The sequence below is a fragment of the Lactuca saligna genome, chromosome 2 (genome assembly GCF_052625555.1).
Source record: "Lactuca saligna cultivar CGN05327 chromosome 2, ASM5262555v1, whole genome shotgun sequence".
In the NCBI taxonomy this organism is placed as follows: domain Eukaryota; kingdom Viridiplantae; phylum Streptophyta; class Magnoliopsida; order Asterales; family Asteraceae; genus Lactuca; species Lactuca saligna.
This window is the reverse complement of record NC_136418.1, coordinates 160,373,219-160,393,375: the sequence shown is the minus strand read 5'-3', so window position 1 is coordinate 160,393,375 and position 20,157 is coordinate 160,373,219. Positions and strand designations below refer to the sequence as shown.

The 20,157-nt window shown below is 40.3% G+C and overlaps 1 protein-coding gene across 2 annotated transcripts; it reads left to right on the top strand.

The window, feature by feature from the left end:
* The first annotated feature begins 13,767 nt into the window (after window positions 1-13,767).
* On the top strand, window positions 13,768-18,787 carry LOC145032419 (SAND family protein). Of its 2 annotated transcripts, XM_078981225.1 has the most exons (14): window positions 13,768-14,540; window positions 16,184-16,263; window positions 16,408-16,479; window positions 16,617-16,656; window positions 16,732-16,833; window positions 16,922-17,043; window positions 17,126-17,258; window positions 17,325-17,416; window positions 17,498-17,579; window positions 17,647-17,711; window positions 17,810-18,091; window positions 18,195-18,286; window positions 18,382-18,446; window positions 18,532-18,787. In XM_078981225.1, exons 1-14 carry the CDS (start codon window positions 14,049-14,051, stop codon window positions 18,628-18,630), a joined length of 1,818 nt encoding a protein of 605 aa, XP_078837351.1. In that variant the 5' UTR covers window positions 13,768-14,048; the 3' UTR covers window positions 18,631-18,787. The 2 variants fall into 2 exon arrangements, with proteins under 2 accessions (XP_078837351.1, XP_078837352.1); XM_078981226.1 differs by lacking the exon at window positions 16,184-16,263 and having other exon boundaries at window positions 14,479-14,540.
* Window positions 18,788-20,157: the final 1,370 nt, after the last annotated feature.

Sequence of the window (20,157 nt, the reverse complement as noted above, 5' to 3'; positions counted from 1 at the left end):
ATCGGACCGAAGTCCGGAACTGGCTGCATCGGACCGAAGTCCGGAACTGACTGCATCGGACCGAAGTCCGGAACTGACTGCATCGTACCGAAGTCCGGAACTGACTGCATCGGACCGAAGTTCGGAACTGAACATAGCATAGCATATCATAACAACTAGCATGAACACATATACTGCATACTACATCGGGCCGTAGCCCGGAACACGTAATACATAACACATAAAACATAGCTCACAAATCCTGTCTGAGCCACGAAGGCATCAAACATACTAACTACTGCATCGGATCAAGTCCGGAAACTACTGCTAACTGGACGGGCCGGCATTGTGGCCTTAGACCCGTCCCTACTGGAAGGAAACTCACCTCGTAAACTGGCGGCTGAGTGTGTGTCTCTGAAAGCTAACGGCTACTGCTCCTGAATCTCCTCGGCTACAAGTCCATGAACACACTCAATCAAATACTAAACACTGCACTTGGGGTAAAATGACTCTTTTACCCTTGGTCAAAGTCAACTTACTTTTGGGGCTGACTCGCCGAGTTGGGCCGCCCAACTCGCCGAGTCTCACTCTTACTTCCAACTCATACTCACTGCGACTCGTCGAGTGTGGCATCGACTCGATGAGTACCCTCTAGATCCAAGAACTCAGACAATCTTCATCCGACTCGCCGAGTTGTTCTTGATCCTAAGGAGATTGCCTTGGACTCGCCGAGTTGTATGAACAACTCGTCGAGTCCCTCCATCACTGAGTCTACCCTCAACTCGCTGAGTCCACTCTCTAACTCACTAGGTGCACTCGGCACTGCTAAAAACGAAGGAATCGGGGACTCGCGACCCGACTCGCCGAGTCGCTCATCCCGAATCGCCGAGTCGCTGCCATGCAGCTAGTTTTTACTCGATTTCTCTTGAATCCAACACATGCAAATGATAGATCTGGGTCCAATAAGCTGTTTTACCACGTAAAGTTTCCAACTTTACGTGCACAACCTCATGAATAAGGGAAATAGGGCTAAAAGATGCACAAAATGAGTAGATCCATGGCTAATATGCAATGTAACTCCAAAAAGACAGTAGATCTGGGCTCTACAACACCCCAACATTCAGATCCAAAGGTATTTCGACTTATTAAGACATTCATGCAAACATAAGGCTTGGAACAAACATCAAATAGCTCTTAGAAGAGCTCTAATGGAAGTTTGAAGCATATAACAAGAAGGGAACTCCGAAAATACCTCAATAAACTCAGATTTGCCCTTGGATCTTTGCACTACAACTCGTTTCCTTGCTTCTTTCTTCTTCTCCTTCTTCACACCTTCACAAAATGGCACCAAATCACTTATAAACTCTCAAGGGAGGATTAGGGTTCTCTCACTGTGTTCTCAGGGTGAAAGTGGCGAGAATGAGGCTATAATGTGGTTTAAATAGTGGGCAAACCCGGGGATTTAGGGTTCCACCCAGACGGACGGACTCGCCGAGTCCGGGATATGGACTCGCCGAGTCCCCGGCTCCCGCGTGCACAAAATATGCGACCCAACTCGGCGAGTCAGGCTAGAACTCGCCGAGTCCCTCATGAAAACTTAGACAATTAACAATTAATTAACATACCGGGAACGGGTCGTTACAATTCTCCCCCACTTGTCTCAGACTTCGTCCTCGAAGTCTGCTACGGCTGGATCTGCGAATAACTCCGGGTAGTGCGTTCTCATCTCTTCCTCAGCCTCCCACGTCCATTCAGATCCCTTCCGGTGCTGCCACTGCACCTTCACTAGCTGAGTGACCTTGTTCCTCAAGGTCTTGATCTTCCGATCCAGAATCGCGACCGGCCTCTCAATATAATTCAGGCTGCTATCAACCTGAATATCCTCTAGGGGAACGACTGCTGACTCATCCACCAAACACTTTCTCAACTGCGACACGTGGAAAGTGTTGTGGATCTGACTAAGCTCCTCAGGAAGATCTAACCGATAAGCAACCCGACCCACCCGGGCCATAACCCTGAAAGGACCAATAAATCTGGGGCCCAGCTTGCCCCTCTTCCGGAACCTGATGACACCTTTCCAAGGTGAGACTTTCAGAAGAACCATATCTCCCACCTGGAACTCCAAGTCCGAACGCCTCCTGTCAGCGTAGCTCTTCTGCCGACTCTGCGCAGTCTGCAGCCTACTACGGACCTGCTGGATCAACTCAGTCGTCTTGAGCACCACTTCGGTGCTCCCGATGACTCGCTGACCGACCTCGCCCCAGTAAATCGGGGTCCTACACTTCCTACCATACAGCATCTCAAAAGGAGGTCGATCAATACTCGCATGGTAACTGTTGTTATACGAGAATTCCGCTAACGGAAGATACATATCCCAACTGCCCCCAAAATCTAAAACACATGCCCTAAGCATGTCCTCAAGAGTCTGAATCGTCCTCTCGCTCTGCCCGTCAGTCTGAGGGTGGAAAGCAGTGCTAAAATGAAGACGAGTACCCATCTCATCGTGGAACCGCTTCCAGAATCTGGAGGTGAAACGTACATCTCGGTCTGACACCACCGATACCGGCACTCCATGACGTGCCACTATCTCTCGCACATAGATATCGGCTAACTTCTCCGCCGATATACTCTCCTGGATCGGGATAAAATGGGCACTCTTCGTCAACCGATCCACCACTACCCATATCGAATCCACTCCACGTGCGGTCCTGGGAAGTTTGGTGATAAAATCCATGGTGATATCCTCCCATTTCCACACGGGAATGTCCAACGGCTGCATCTTGCCGTGAGGTCTCTGGTGCTCCGCCTTGACCTTCCGGCAGGTCAAGCATCTCTCAACGTACCAAGCGACGTCCCGCTTCATGCAAGGCCACCAATAATCAGGTCGAAGATCTCGATACATCTTTTTCGCCCCTGGGTGGATAGAAAATCGAGACTTATGAGCCTCGTCCATCAATACCTGCCGTACTCCACCCCAGTACGGTACCCACACCCTACCATGAAGCGTCAACAAACCCCGACTATCGTAATCAAACGATGCTACTCGACCCACTATCCTCTCACATTTCTGCCTCTCCTCCTTGAGGCCCTCCACCTGAGCCTCCTTGATCCGCTCCAACAGCGGAGTGATCACTGTCATCCTCATGCACAGATCCCTGATAGGGGCCGCCGACACTTTGCGGCTTAGGGCGTCGGCCACCACGTTGGCCTTCCCTGGATGATAAAGGATCTCACAATCATAATCCTTTAGTACGTCCAACCACCTCCTCTGCCTCATGTTAAGACTCGGCTGATCCATAAGATACCGTAAACTCTTGTGATCCGTGTATATAGTACAACGAACCCCATACAGGTAATGTCTCCAAATCTTGAGGGCAAACACAACTGCCCCCAGCTCCAAATCGTGGGTAGGATAGTTAGCCTCGTGAGGCTTCAACTGTCTCGAGGCATAAGCTACCACATGGCCTCGCTGCATCAATACTGCTCCCATACCTGTGATCGAAGCATCACAATAGACTACGAAGTCCTCTACTCCTTCCGGCAAGGTAAGGATCGGTGCCTCGCACAATTTCTGTCTGAGAGTCTCGAATGCCGCCTGCTGCTCAGGCCCCCAACGGAATACCACCGACTTCTTGGTTAGTCGGGTGAGTGGCACTGCTATCTTGGAGAAGTCCTAAATAAATCTCCGGTAATACCCTGCCAACCCTAGGAAGCTCCGAATCTCAGATGGAGACCTCGGGACCTCCCACTGCATCACGGCCTCAATCTTGGCCGGATCTACTAAAATACCCTTCTGGTTGACGAGATGGCCAAGAAACTGCACCTCGCGCAACCAGAACACACACTTGGAGAACTTTGCGAAAAGTCTCTCCCTCCTCAAAGTCTCCAACACCTCCCGCAGGTGCTCCTCGTGCTGCCCCTGAGTCTTGGAATATACCAAGATGTCATCTATGAATACTATCACCGACCGATTCAACATCGGTCTGCACACGCGGTTCATGAGATCCATGAACGCGGTTGGGGCATTGGTGAGCCCAAATGGCATCACCACGAACTCATAATGACCATACCAGGTCCTGAAGGCAGTCTTCTGTACATCCTCATCTCTAACCCTCATCTGATGATATCCAGAGTGTAGATCGATCTTGGAGAACCAAGACGCTCCTTGAAGCTGATCAAACAAATCATCTATCCTCGGAAGTGGGTAACGGTTCTTCACCGTTACCTTGTTCAACTCCCGATAGTCAATGCACATCCGATGCGACCCATCCTTCTTCCTCACAAATAAGATCGGTGCTCCCCAAGGCGAACTGCTCGGCCGAATGAAACCCTTGTCTAACAGCTCCTGAAGCTGTGTAAATAACTCCTGCATCTCAGGGGGAGCTAGCCGATATGGTGCTTTGGCTATCGGAGCCGCACCAGGAACTAGATCGATCCTGAACTCAACCTGTCTCTCTGGAGGTATCCCCGGCAAATCCTCGGGAAACACGTCCGGGTAATCTCGAACAATAGGAACATCATCAATCGTCGTCTTGCCCTTCACCCGGGCATCCAAGACGTATGCGATAAAACCGGCGCAACCCTGCTGAACATAGCGTCGCGCCCTTGCGGCGGAACAAAAGATCGGACCACGCTGTGGCCTCTCGCCCTGAATCACTAACTCTCCCCCACTGGGAGTGCGAACCCTCACTAGCTGAAGCTCACAATCAATCACCACCCCATTGGGGCTTAGCCAATCCATGCCCACGATAACTTTATTCCCTCGTAGGGGAATAGGAACGAGGTCCACTGAAAACTGCTCATCGAATATCTGAAGAGAACACCCTCTATGCACTCTGCCGACCCTCACGGTCCTATCATCTGCTATCTCAACCTCTAACGGACAATCCAGCTCCCCTGGAGCTCTGCTAAATTTCTTGCTAAGCGCAAGCGATACAAATGATCGGGTAGCTCCCGAATCGAACAATACCAAAGCAGAAATGCCGTTCACCGAGAACGACCCTAAATAAAGCATATCATCAAGAAATATACAAACGATAACAATAATAATCAAAAGGTGAAGGAAAGATACACACCCGTCACCACATCAGGAGTCGCTCGCGCCTCCTCTGCTGTCATCTGAAACGCCCGGCTCTTCGCTGCTGGTGCATCAGATCGGCCCTGCCGGCCATCTGTAATCCTCAAGGTGGCAGGGGCAGGTGCAACCACCTTCCCTGCTGCAGCTAGACTGGGACACTGGGACTTTTTATGTCCCCTCTGATTGTACTAAAAGCAAATCAGGTCTGATGCTGAAACCGCAGTAGCAGGGGCCGTACAATCCCTGCTCATATGCCCAATCCGACCGCACTTGTAGCAGCCGGAACTCCCTGCCTTGCACGCCCCCTCGTGCATCCTCCCACACTTGCCACACCGACCGTGGCTCTGCTGGCTCCTGGACCTGTGATCTGAAACCTTGGGCTTTTTGCCCGCACTACCTGAACCCGAAACCGCCTCCGATTTCCTCTTCCTCTCCATCTCGAGATCAATCTCCCTCTCCCTGGCTCTAGCAATCATGTCGTCCAGCGTTTTACAACTGGACCGGCTCACAAACATGCGGATATCACTCCGCAACATCTCATGATAACGGGCCTTCTTCATCTCCTCATCGGCTGCATACTGAGGAACAAGAAGAGCCCTCTCCCTGAACTTGGCGGTGATCTCTGCCACTGACTCGGTAGTCTGAGTAAGATCCTGGAACTCCCTAGCTAGCTGCTGCACCTCAATGACCGGTGCAAACTCCGCCCTGAACCTGGTAGAGAAATCAGTCCAGGTCATAGCATCCAACGCCGCATCATCCCCGATGGCATGTCCGACCTCCTCCCACCAATCCCGTGCCCTGTCCTTCAGTAGACAGGACGCCAATCTGACCTTGTCCCCTTCGGGACACCTGCTAGTGCGGAAGGCGTTGGCCACATCCGCCAACCATCTAGTACTCGCTATGGGGTCCCGCGCCCCATGATAGTCTGGGGCTCCGCACGCCCTGAACTCCCTGAATGTAAGAGTGCGCGACCCCATCACGGCCGCCATCTCAGCCCGGAAAGTACTCAGTCTCTCATCCATCATCTCCAAAATACCCTCCTTGATCGAACCGAAGATCACAGGAGTCTGCTCCAATATGATGCGGGTAACCTCAGAAGAAAGGAACTCTCTGGTCTGCTCATCCATCTGCCCGACCTCCGGGCCTGATCCCGATCCTGATCCCCCTCCGGCATCTGAGCTGCCGCCTGCTGGTCTCGGGCGCAAAACTACCATTCTGAAACATATCATAACAACATCAGAACATTGAAATATCTCAAGGGATCATGACACTGCTACTAGCTTCCTGGTCTTGTCTTGGCCTTCCTTGATTCGAGTACGGATCCTCTGCTTTCAGTAGTACGGGCCCATACTACCTTCCACATCTATCCGTACTTTCCTCAAGAACTGCCTTGACTCCACCAAGTCACTTCTACTACTGCTATTCTCTGCTACTCTCATCCTAGGCTTGCCCTAGGAAAATCTCAGGCTCAACACAACTGGTCCTCAGCTGCTGAAGGTTTCCTCATAACGCCAATTAGCCATTACCTAAACACCATCACATGTGATGAGGATCAGATAATCCTTCGAGTAAAAGACCCGTCCCTATAACGGTTGGACTCAAACAAGAGCTGCGCAATAGGGCCAGTTCCAATACTCTGAGATTATTCAATCCTAGTCACATGTGGTGTAACGTGTTCACCTAATGGCTAACTCCCATCACTCGGAACCCCACTAAGCACAAAGCAAGCAACATTCGGACACGGGAAACAGACTCAAGCAGACTATTCTCATAACAAGAAACTGCACTAGCACAAGATGCTAAGCTCCCGCTATCAGGCATAACCTAATCAGGCTATCCTACTGCTGTCTACTCAGTACTAGCATGCAATACTCATAAAGCTGTAACACATAAGCAGGCACATAAGGCATTCTCCTAAATCCTTAGTCCTATACTAGCATGCTGTTCTACTAAAACTGAAATTGAACAAATAACTTGTATGGGTAATTTGGGAGTACTTACTTGAGCTCGGCTGACCGCATGCACACACCTCTATCTTGTTTAAAAAAAATTCTTCCTTTCTCAGTACTTTCAAAATTCTTTTTATAAAACGTTTTTATTTTAATAAAATCTTTCATTTCCCTTAGTTTGAGTTCAGATACACCCGGAAGCGTATCCGAATCCCTCAAACCAGGGCTCTGATACCAACTTGAAACGACCCAAAAATACGACCCAAAAATTTTTGTTTTTAATATAATCAAAACTGTAATAAGAGTTTCATGTATTAAAACCATGCGTGATGTATTCCAAAACATAATAAAATACTGTGCGGGAAACTGTATCATATTACATCAAATCAAACAACTAAAACAATCCCAGACTAAAGCTGCGGCGGTGGTGTGTGCGATGCCGTCATCCCGAACTCTTCCCTTTGCTTGCGGAAGTACCTGAAACCAAAACTGAAACTGTAAGCACGAAGCTTAGTGAGCTCCCCCAAAATACCACATACCATACAATAACAATATCATATAAACACATATCGGGCCTTGCCCACTGCATCGGGACGAAGCCCGGAAACTGCATCGGACCAAAGTCCGGAACTGACTGGGACCTTGTCCCCTGCATCGGACCAAGGTCCGGAACTAACTGCATCGGACCGAAGTTCGGAACTGACTGGGACCTTGTCCCCTGCATCGGACCAAAGTCCGGAACTAACTGCATCGGACCGAAGTCCGGAACTGACTGCATCGGACCGAAGTCCGGAACTGAGCATAGCATAGCATATCATAACAACTAGCATGAACACATATACTGCATACTACATCGGGCCGTAGCCCGGAACACGTAATACATAACACATAAAACATAGCTCACAAATCCTGTCTGAGCCACGAAGGCATCAAACATACTAACTACTGCATCGGATCAAGTCCGGAAACTACTGCTAACTGGACGGGCCGGCATTGTGGCCTTAGACTCGTCCCTACTGGAAGGAAACTCACCTCGTAAACTGGCGGCTGAGTGTGTGTCTCTGAAAGCTAACGGCTGCTGCTCCTGAATCTCCTCGGCTACAAGTCCATGAACACACTCAATCAAATACTAAACACTGCACTTGGGGTAAAATGACTCTTTTACCCTTGGTCAAAGTCAACTTACTTTTGGGGCTGACTCGCCGAGTTGGGCCGCCCAACTCGCCGAGTCTCACTCTTACTTCCAACTCATACTCACTGCGACTCGTCGAGTGTGGCATCGACTCGATGAGTACCCTCTAGATCCAAGAACTCAGACAATCTTCATCCGACTCGCCGAGTCGTATGAACAGACTCGACGAGTTGTTCTTGATCCTAAGGAGATTGCCTTGGACTCGCCGAGTTGTATGAACAACTCGTCGAGTCCCTCCATCACTGAGTCTACCCTCAACTCGCTGAGTCCACTCTCTAACTCACTAGGTGCACTCGGCACTGCTAAAAACGAAGGAATCGGGGACTCGCGACCCGACTCGCCGAGTCGCTCATCCCGAATCGCCGAGTCGCTGCCATGCAGCTAGTTTTTACTCGATTTCTCTTGAATCCAACACATGCAAATGATAGATCTGGGTCCAATAAGCTGTTTTACCACGTAAAGTTTCCAACTTTACGTGCACAACCTCATGAATAAGGGAAATAGGGCTAAAAGATGCACAAAATGAGTAGATCCATGGCTAATATGCAATGTAACTCCAAAAAGACAGTAGATCTGGGCTCTACAACACCCCAACATTCAGATCCAAAGGTATTTCGACTTATTAAGACATTCATGCAAACATAAGGCTTGGAACAAACATCAAATAGCTCTTAGAAGAGCTCTAATGGAAGTTTGAAGCATATAACAAGAAGGGAACTCCGAAAATACCTCAATAAACTCAGATTTGCCCTTGGATCTTTGCACTACAACTCGTTTCCTTGCTTCTTTCTTCTTCTCCTTCTTCACACCTTCACAAAATGGCACCAAATCACTTATAAACTCTCAAGGGAGGATTAGGGTTCTCTCACTGTGTTCTTAGGGTGAAAGTGGCGAGAATGAGGCTATAATGTGGTTTAAATAGTGGGCAAACCCGGGGATTTAGGGTTCCACCCAGACGGACGGACTCGCCGAGTCCGGGATATGGACTCGCCGAGTCCCCGGCTCCCGCGTGCACAAAATATGCGACCCAACTCGGCGAGTCAGGCTAGAACTCGCCGAGTCCCTCATGAAAACTTAGACAATTAACAATTAATTAACATACCGGGAACGGGTCGTTACAATACTCCTTCATTATGATATGTGTACCAAGTTACCAACAAAAAGAAAACGGGGAAAAAAACCCGTTATCGCTACGTACCCTAGGGTTACGCCCTGCGTAACCCTACTAATGTCAAAAACCTCTTTTAAGCTCTCAATACCTAAATACTAAACATCCAATTCACAGATTTTAATCTTGAAAAGGTCTTAACTGATAAAGTTGTCAACTTTAAGCTTTTGCATGGCTTAATAGATCCCAAAATCAAACCATATGTCCATAACACTCTTTAATAACCTCAAACTCTTGTATGAGTGAAAAAAATAGTAACAAAGACTTCATTTTTATGACACATGATCCTCAGAAACAACATAAAATGACAAACTTGAGATTTGGAGTAGCTTTTACTCACAAGAACCAAAACCATAGGACCAAAAGCTTGCAAATCAAGGCTCTAACCTAGATCTAATCACAGAACCATAAAGGTGAGAGCATTATACTTCCATAAGCTTGCAAAGGTGATGGAAATTTTGGATCTTCAAGCTCCAAGCCTACCAATCCTCAATGATGAACTTCTCCTTATTCCACAAGGCACCAAGAACACTCTAAAGGTCCAAAACAAGCTCTCAAGGATTAGGGTTTTTAAATGGCCGTTTAGGGAGAGTGGGGGCTAATTATGACGATGCCTCAAGGGACTTAAGGAGTTTAAATAGGGGATCAACCCTAAAAATTAGGGTTTTAGGTCAGCTTGAGTACGCCTTGCGTACATACCATGTGTGCCCAACGTACTGCATTTGCACACAAAAAAAATATTAAATGAACAAATTTAATGGATACTGATCAAGATTACAACAATCTACAATTAGCTTTAATGATAATAACCAAAAATATATTTAATTAGTAAAAAACAAACATATCGAAACAAGTTGCTTCAGACCCGAATTCGGTCCAATTGCCACCGGTCATTGGAACATATAACTACATAATATAAATATATCCTAATTAACCATTGAAAAATACATATTGAAAACCCATTTTATTGCAAAATTTACTTTATTTGGAACAACTTATTTGGATTTATGAGTAGGATTTTATTGCACATAAGTAACTTCTATTAAACGACAAACAAGTAATCTTAAACTAACATGTACATTAAAAATAAAAACAACTAACTTGGTACAATGTAATTTATTGCACATAAGTTACTTTTATTAAGCGACAAACAAGTAATTTTAAACTAACATGTACATTAAAAATAAAAACAACTAACTTGGTACAATGTAATCTTCTCCGAATACGAATCTACATTCTATAGTTCCTCCATTTTAAATAGTCTGAAACGTGATGGGTAATATATTTCATATTTTCCTTAAATATGGGGCCACATAAACAGACACGTATCCATTGGGTTTGGTGTCTAAAATGTCCATTTTCAGATCGTTTGGTTAGATTTATAAAAGGCCAAATCCAAAATCTTGGTCATTTCTATCGATCCTAGAAAACATTGGATTGTTTGTTACATAGTGGTGGAGTAAGAGATTATTTAGTGTGATATGTGCTATTTTACATAGCCCTCAGAACTATCAAATGTGAGATCTAGACTTTGAAATTGACTTAGATTTTTAGGAGTATAAACATGTGCATTGAATATTTTATTTTGTTGAATAATCGTCATGATTTGATGATATTTTGAAACATTGAACTTTAAAAATGTTTTTTTCCCTAGCTTTGACTATTTGTTGTGTATTTGGATACGTGAAAAGGACCCCTACATAGAAAGTCGAGTCTATACATCATATTGTTGATGATCTTGTTTGATTGTTTGTTGTGTATTTGGATATGACTTTTGAGAATTGTAATTTGTAAAAGAAATTGTTAATTTTGTTTTGCATGATCCATAAACAATTTTTGAATAATCTATTTACCAACAAAACTTTCAAACAATAATATGTCCATCTCAACTGTTTTTCAAGCTGCACCATATCCTTAACCAACTTTTTAATAATCTCGTCATGATGTGTATGTTTGTGCATGTGGTGATGAACCTACATACAACACATATGGTTGCGCTCCTACATATATGGTGGTGGTATTGTCGTGATGAATTTGAGATTTTCATTTCAGACAAATTCTTTGGGTTTGGTGATAGGTTAATCGCCTTAAATAAATATTTTTATCTACATAATACCTAATTAGACAAATAACCACGATAAATATAACATAACTATTGTAAAAGACATATTGAAAACCTATCTTAAAGCGAAAATGGCTATATTTCATTAAAAACTCTTTAGATTTTGGATTAAGATTATTATGTTAGACAAAGATTTTTACACAATATAAATTGAAACCAATTTTATTGCTAAATTCATTGTATTTGGAGAAGCTATTCAAATTTCGGAGTATAGTTTCATTTCAGATAAATTATTTTTTATTTTAAGCGACAAAATAGGTAATTTGAAATTATCATGCACACTAAAAAAACATGCTACAGTAGTACAATGTATTCATCTTCGAATACATAGCCTCGCCCTTTAAAATGCCTAACTTAGTGGTTAACACATGTCAGATGTTCTTTAAATAGTAGACCTCATGAATAGATGGATATCCATCGATTTTATGTTTCTAAAACAATCTATTTTAGATCAAGTGGTTAAATTCATAAAATGCTAAATCTAAAATCCTGGTTATTTTAAATGGTTATAAAAAAACATTTTTTCTTTTTGTTAATATACCTTTATGTATTTCAACATCTTGAAATGACGTTTATTGTACACATAGCAATGTTAGGATTGGATTTTGTATTAGTTATGATTTTTGTCCGTCGTTTAAGGTTCAAGTTTAACGTTAGGTTTTTGTTCTAAGGCCAAAACTCATACTCAAATTCATATTTGAATTGCAAGTTATATTCCAAGATTATTAATTCCAATTCCTTGTATTATTTGATCATTTTCAGGAACGAAAACACTATTGTTATGGTTACATAGATAATCTTATTTCTTAATAGTTCTAATCCCAGTTTAGGATCTTTTCACTCATTAATTAAATGAGTCAAACATGCAATTGCAACAAAACATGGTTGTAAAGCATATTCTCACATAACACGATTGTCATATGAAAACTTTAGATCTAGTTTAGTAATATTTTTTTCTCTCCATGTTTGATTATTGGCGTTTGTAAGAAAAGAAAGTATAGGAAGTATAGTTGATAAAACGGGCAAGTTAAGTGATGGGCCAAAATACGTGTAGTTGAAAATAAATATTGTTGAATAGGGATAAGATTGGGTTGCAACGACCCATCCAACCATTATTTATCCAACATATTCTATAATATCTAACTATTTCATGAATTAAAACATTGTTATAGAAATTATAATATTAAGATAACAATTTAACTTTTAAAATAAAACGATTTATGGATTATTAAATACTTGGATTTAAAAAGGAATTTTGAAAAAAACCATTAAAATTTCAATAATTTATCAAAAAAATTGTTTTTTCTTCAAAAGACCATAAATATTAATTTCTTTTAGAAAAACCACTATTGTCTTCTTTAAAAAAAAAACAAAATATCATTATTTTATGAAAAAACAGTTTTTTAGAATGCAAAGTACTCACTAACCACTCAACATGGTTTGTTTTAGTTGATATTTTTTTTCTTCATTTTTTATAAAGCTTAAGAGTTAATGTTTTGCAACCATGTAAATCGTTAATAGATTTGTATCATCATGCGTAAACTTCAACATAAGACATGTAACCTTAAGGAAATATGATGACGGTTAATAGGGTATGCAGAAAAAAAAAAAAAAAAAAAAAAAAAAAAAACGGAAGATCTATTGTTTTATTTCATTTTTTTTCTGAAAAACCAAATGTTTGATTTTTGGTTATTAGAAAAAATCAAAATTTCCTGTTAAATTTGATTTCTTATAACTAAAAATTGAATCGAACAGAAATACCAAAAACTGTTATATGTTTACTTTTCTTATTTTTATATTAACAAATCAAACTGAAAAACATGTTTTTTTTCTGAAAACCAAAAATCAATACGTTAGTTTTTCAATTTTTTTTTTTTTTTTTTTTTTTTTGGGGGGGGGGGGGGGGGGGGGGGGGGGTTGGTGTCGTTCGATTTTTTTGGCACACCTCTATAAATACGAACTTCATATTTCCTTTTGAGTATGTGGGTTGAGGATGCAAAAATACTATGAAGATGGTTAAAAAACTACATGATGCATTATGAAAAAATGATTTTTAGAATAATGATTTGTTTTGATAACCTTTTCAAATAGAAATGACTTTTTGGAAAATCATTTTAAATATGAATGGTACTTTTAAAACTTTTATAAATTTAAATGATTAAATTCCGAACAATACTTTTTTCAGATAAAAGATTGAGAATATAACATTTAAAAAAAAAAAAAAAAAAAAAAAAAAAAAAAAAAAAAAAAAAAAAAAAAATCCATATTTAAAGAACGTTAGTTTCTGGTTAATTGTATTTCCTGCCAAAATAGAAGTTACGACTACGATCACTTTTAAATTCATCGGGGCTAAGCAAATTTGGTTGGTATGGTTACGGGTTACCGACCCGTATTTGTTTCTCTGGTCGACTGAAGTTTCCAACGAACGAAGATCCCGAGTTGTCGACGCTGATGCCATTGCTTCCCGCTCCTCTTTCTCTCTGCTCAAAACCCTAAATTCTCCTTTTGCTGAACCCTAACAGGCACATTTGGAAGTATCTATTCATAGATTATCCCCTTCCATGACGTCAAATGCGAGCTCTTCGTCATTCTCCGACGAGGACGAAGAATCAGCCGGCCAAAAACCTAAAACCGGTTCAATTGATTACTCCCTGGACGCTATCGAAGACAAGTTGTCATCAATCGCATTGAACACTTCAATTGACGAAGAAAAGACATCAGTTGCTGATGATCATCCCGAACCTGTCACGGAGATAGCCAGTGGATCTTCGAGGGAAATTGAACCGGAAAGGCTGATAAATGCGACTGGGGAGAGTAACCTGTCCACGGAGACGGGGGTGTGGAGGAATAGTTCGGAGGTAGATGGGGCTACGTCAAGCCCATGTAGCAGTGGGTATGCCGGTGAGATGGGTACTAGTAGTGGTACCGCTAGTGCGTCTGGAGCTGATGATATTCTGGAGCTTCGGAATAATAGTTCTTCCGTGGGTAACGATGGAGAGGTGTTGCATTCTGCTCAATCACAGTGGGTTCCTGGTAAACGGCACGTTGATGAGGTGAGTAAGTTTTTGAGGCATCAATATGTGTTCTTTAATTTCCGGTAACCGTTACTTTTTCAAGAAAAATGATTGAAAATTATCAGTCACATTGAATTGAGTAGTTTTTTCTAATTCTCGGCTGTTATTCTACAATTATTACAACTAACGTACATCCATAGAATCCAACTACCAGCATCCATGCAACTATTAAGTTCTGCATAGATATATCTTCCTGATAAGATAATCTATCAAAATGTCCAACCGGTTTCTCATGAAATTAAAAAAATTCTATGGTCACTTTATGACTTCTATCAAGCAGATACCATTGTATAAGGATATGTTTTTAATTGTGTTTCTTTAGCTTATATACTCGATCCATTAATGTGGAATAAATCTCAGAACCCCGTATATTGGGCTTGTTACCTATAGGCATTAACATCACAAAATGCTATCTTGTTCTGTTTAGTTTTGGTTATTGTTTGTGAACCTTTTGGATGGATAGTGAGGAGATTCATGCCAAAAGTTGTATAGTCCTAATGCTGGTGGCGAATTTTAAGCTGTAAGTTAAATCATGCATTTTGAACAATTTGATGTTTCAGGCCTCCACAGTTTTAGTAATTTGCAACTAATAGTTCTGAAATACAACAGTTTTTGGTATGCATATTAGAATGATTGGTGGAAAGATGAATGTATAAGAGATCTATTATTTCGAAGTTCCTGAATATTATTGAGAATCAAAAATTTTGATTTGCTACTGATAGAGCTTCTACCAGTATATCATGAGAAAAATCAAAGATTTTGATTCATTAACATGCTTTCAGGCCACGACTGTATATGGCTAGCTTAATTGTTGTTCTATTAGTTAGGATATTATTCTCTTTATTAACTTAGCATATCTTGTCGTTTTTGTATTCCCATATTCTCTATATAATGAAATGTCCAAAACACTCATAAGTCATAAGTGTGTTGGAAATTTATTTATTTATACAGTGTCACGCCCAAATAGGTTAACACCAGTATATATTGATACATGACCCTGTCAAAGTTGACAAAGATGGTTATGTCTCCCCCCCTCTTTCTTTGTAGACATAAATTCCCTATAATACCCATCAAACCTTACCCTTCTTTTTATGGCTGAGCCAATTCATGATGCTTGTTAGATCTCAAAATCTTCCTCAATGCATTGATGATTTAGGGTTCCCATTCAAGCAAATAGATCAAAGGTTGGATGCGCATATGGCTTTTTTCTTCCCCCACAGATAAAGTTATGTCTATGGTGATTATTAGTTGTTTCACATGAGTGGCTCTTGGGTAACATCCCATTCTCAAAAGAACTACACCCAAAAAAAATTCTTTTTAGAAAAAGCACAACTTTATAAAATATATATTCCAAAAGTATACTTCCATATTTATGGGTACATACATGCCCAAACATGGATATGTGGTAGCCACCATTATATAATGAAAACCGGTTTAGTAATATAGCATATCTTGTAACTATTGTATTCCCTTATTCTCTATAATCTATATACTGAAATATCATAATTCATAACCACTTACATGTGTGGTGGAGAAGATCTCATATAATTAGAGATTTGCTTGATACCTGTAATCTATAGCTATCAACAGTAGTATGTAATTTAATAATAAATAAACTGCAGGATGACACTTGTATGTCTTGGAGAGAAAGGAAGAAACATTTTTTTGTTTTGAGTCACTCTGGAAAACCTATATTTTCGAGGTCCACCTCTGCTTTATAAGTTCCATATTTATAATATATATATATATATATATATATATATATATATATATATATATATATATCAGATACTTCACTGTTGTGTCTGGAATATATGAATATCCTAAGAAAAAATGTGGCACTCAGATATGGAAATGAACACAAGCTAGCAGGATTTTCAGCAACTCTACAAGCCATTATTTCCTTTGTTGAAGACGGGTATATTATATACATATCACCACCCCTTTTTTTTTTTTATACAAGTGGATTTACTCTTGTTGTTCTATATTTATTTTCTTATCTTTTGAAAGAGTCTCTTAACTCTAATAGTTTGGTTCATTGATCTCTTTTTTCAGGGGTGACCGGATTCATTTGATTAGGGCAGGAAAACACCAGGTCTGAAATGTTGTAATCTTAACAAAATATACTAAAACCAAATATGAATTTTTTTTATTCTTTTTTGGTGTACAGTTGGTTTTTCTTGTAAAAGGACCAATTTATTTAGTTTGCATAAGCTGTACAGAAGAGCCTTATGAGTCATTACGTGGTCAACTGGAGCTTCTTTATGGTCAGGTTAGTACCATTTTTTTATTTTACATTCTTATTATCATTATAATATGATTTTATACATTTGAGATATATCATTTTACATGGAATGCAGATGGTGCTTATACTCACAGAGTCTGTAAGTAGATATTTTGAGAAGAATCCAAAGTTTGATATGACACCTTTACTTGGAGGAACAGATGCTGTTTTCTCTTCCCTCTTCCACTCTTTTAGTTGGTTCGTTTTATCTTATTTCTCAAAATTTCACTATTCCATCAAAATACAAAACTAAAAATTATTCATTTTTTTTTTTTTTCAGGAACCCTGCCTCTTTTCTTCATGCATACACCTGTCTTCCCCTTCCTTGTACAGCAAGGCAAGCTGCTGCTGCTATCTTGCAAGATGTTTCTGATTCAAGCGTCATCTATTCAATGCTCATGTGTAAATACAAGGTATTTTTTTCTTTTTTTACCTCATAAATGGATTTCTTTTATGTAGTTTATATTCTTCAAATGCAGGTTGTGAGCCTTGTAGGTGCACAGAAAGCACCACTTCATCCTGATGACATGCTGCTTCTTGCTAATTTTGTCATGTCATCTGAATCTTTTAGGCAACTTCATTATTCCATCACTTTTTGTTTTCCACATCAATTATGTGTGTGTGTGTGTGAAATGTTATATGCTTGATGCAGGACATCTGAGTCATTCTCCCCCATATGTTTACCAAGATACAACGCCATGGCCTTTCTACATGCTTATGTTCATTATTTTGATGTAAGTGGATAAACTTTTATTAATTTTTTAATGATATTTTTTGACTACTCATTAGCGACTGTTACAGGATGATACATACCTGGTGTTGCTAACATCTAATTCTGATGCCTTCTTTCATCTAAAAGATTGTCGGTATGTATTTAACTATTTATTTATTCATTTGTTAAAAAACATTCCATTTAATACACATTCGAAAACTATATCATATAATTTAATTTATTTTTTCATAGGATACAAATTGAGAATGTTCTTGTGAAGTCCAATGTTCTAAGTGACATTCAAAGATCCTTACTGGAAGGCGGGATGCGAGTTGAGAATTTACCTCTCTACCCCTCAACTCGTTACGGGTCATTATTCCACAATGAGCCGAGTGACAGATCACAGGAATCGTTACAACCAGGTATCGGTGGGCCCGATGGACTGTGGCATTTCATATACCGCAGTATGAATCTGGATCAATATGTATCTTCCAAATTTTCATCTCCAATCACTACTCACCAACACCAAAAAAGGTAATTACTCAAATTCAACATGCATAAACATGTTTCTGATTTTAATCATCCCATAAGATATGTTTAACATTTTGGATTTTTATCTTTATGTTTACAAATACAGATTGTATCGAGCGTATCAGAAGCTTTACGCCTCCATGCACCATAAAGAAACCGGACCCCACAAAACCCAGTTTAAAAGGGACGGAAATTATGGTACAACTAAAATTTATTAATCAAAAATTCTAACATAAATGCATATATACACATATATAATGTAATGGCTTCAATGATATTGAATTATGTTACAGTTTTACTATGCTGGGTGACAACGGATTTTGAACTTTATGCAGCTTTTGATCCACTTGCAGACAAGGTGGGGTTTGTTTATGAATTATGATTAACTTAAATCAATGTTATTTATTTTAAGAAAAATTATAATGATTATTATTAAATTGCAGGGTTCGGCTATAAAGATATGTAACCGTGTGTGCCAGTGGGTGAAAGATGTTGAGAATGAAATATTTTTATTAGGAGGAGGAAGTACTTTTGCATGGTGAGTTGAATGTGTATATCTATGATGTATTGATGTATTGATGTATCATGTTGATGTTGGTTGTTGAGGTAGCAAATGCAAATTAATGTGTCAAGAAAGATATATATATGTTGTTACCTTTGGTCAAAAAAAATAATGCAACCAGATTGGGTTGGGCCTTATTTGATTTGTTACATAAATCCAAAGAGTAGTTACGTGGTCTTGTTCATCAATCATCATCATTGGCCATTGGCCATTGCCATTGCCAATAAACAAACCATCCTTTTTTTTTCCACATCAATGTACAAGTCTTACAGCATAAAACACAAGTTACTACACCACTACTAGTACCTTCTTACATTTGGTAACTTGTGAACTGAAACCCACCTTATACGATTATGAATAGTCTCAAATCCATATCTATCACATGAAGTACTACTACTACTACTACTACTGACTTGTGTAGATAGTACACATGGTATCCCTTAAGGTACAAGACACACATGCATGGGTCCCTTTAATCGAATTGACCTCTCACAGATGCAGATTCAATCTGTTTCATGGTTTTAATGAAACAACAAGTACCATGATTGAGCCTTCTCATTACTCAAACCGGAAACAGTTAGTTTCCAGTCATTAACTCACGTCCCTTTGCCTCCGCCTTTTCTCTATTTCATTTCATTCTATAAACAAAAAGATCGCTAAACTTGGAGGAAAAAAAAAAAAAAAAAGTAAAAACATGAAGCATTCGTGTTGAGTGGAGGTGTACATTGTGCAATAAAATTTCTACCTTATTTGACCCATTTGGTTCCAAAAAGAAGGGCATCCTTGTGAAAAAAGATTCCACTGAAAGATGTTGCTTCAACAACACCTCCCCACTCCCAACAACCAATCAAAAAAACAAAACATGTTAGTGATAGTGGTATGTATCTTTTTAACTATTTGTGGGTAAAAAGGTTTTATGGTGAAAAAGTAGAAAACAAGGAGACAAAGGAAAAGCATGCAACAAAATGGTGGAATGGAAAAAACTTTGACATGATGGTACTACAAATTTCAAGTGTGATATGCAAGCAAAGGTAGGTTGAGTAAGAATAACACATAGTCGGTGTGTTTATATGTGAGAGAGAAAAACATAAACATAAAAACAGTAGTACATGATTATTATGTCTGTCTTCTATGCATTTTCATGGATCTAAATTACGTGTTTTAAACAAATAAATTTTCGTAATTTTTAGCTAATCGTGTTTAGAAATAAAATCAACCCAAATACCAATATTATTATAGTTTGATTACGGTATATGGTTAATATTTGGGACACAAGGTGTACTTTTGACGTGTACATGATACTCAATAATTTGTGATGACAAGTGTGTGTCTGTATGTGTGGGTCCACGTCTCCACTTGAACGACACCAACCCATCAAACCAAAACGCTCATCTCATCTCATCGCTTCGCATGTCACCAATTTATTTTTCTACACACATACGCAATAGGTGGGCCCACTTTGGCCCAGGAAATGGCCCATGGGACCTAGTTGGACCAAGATTGGGGG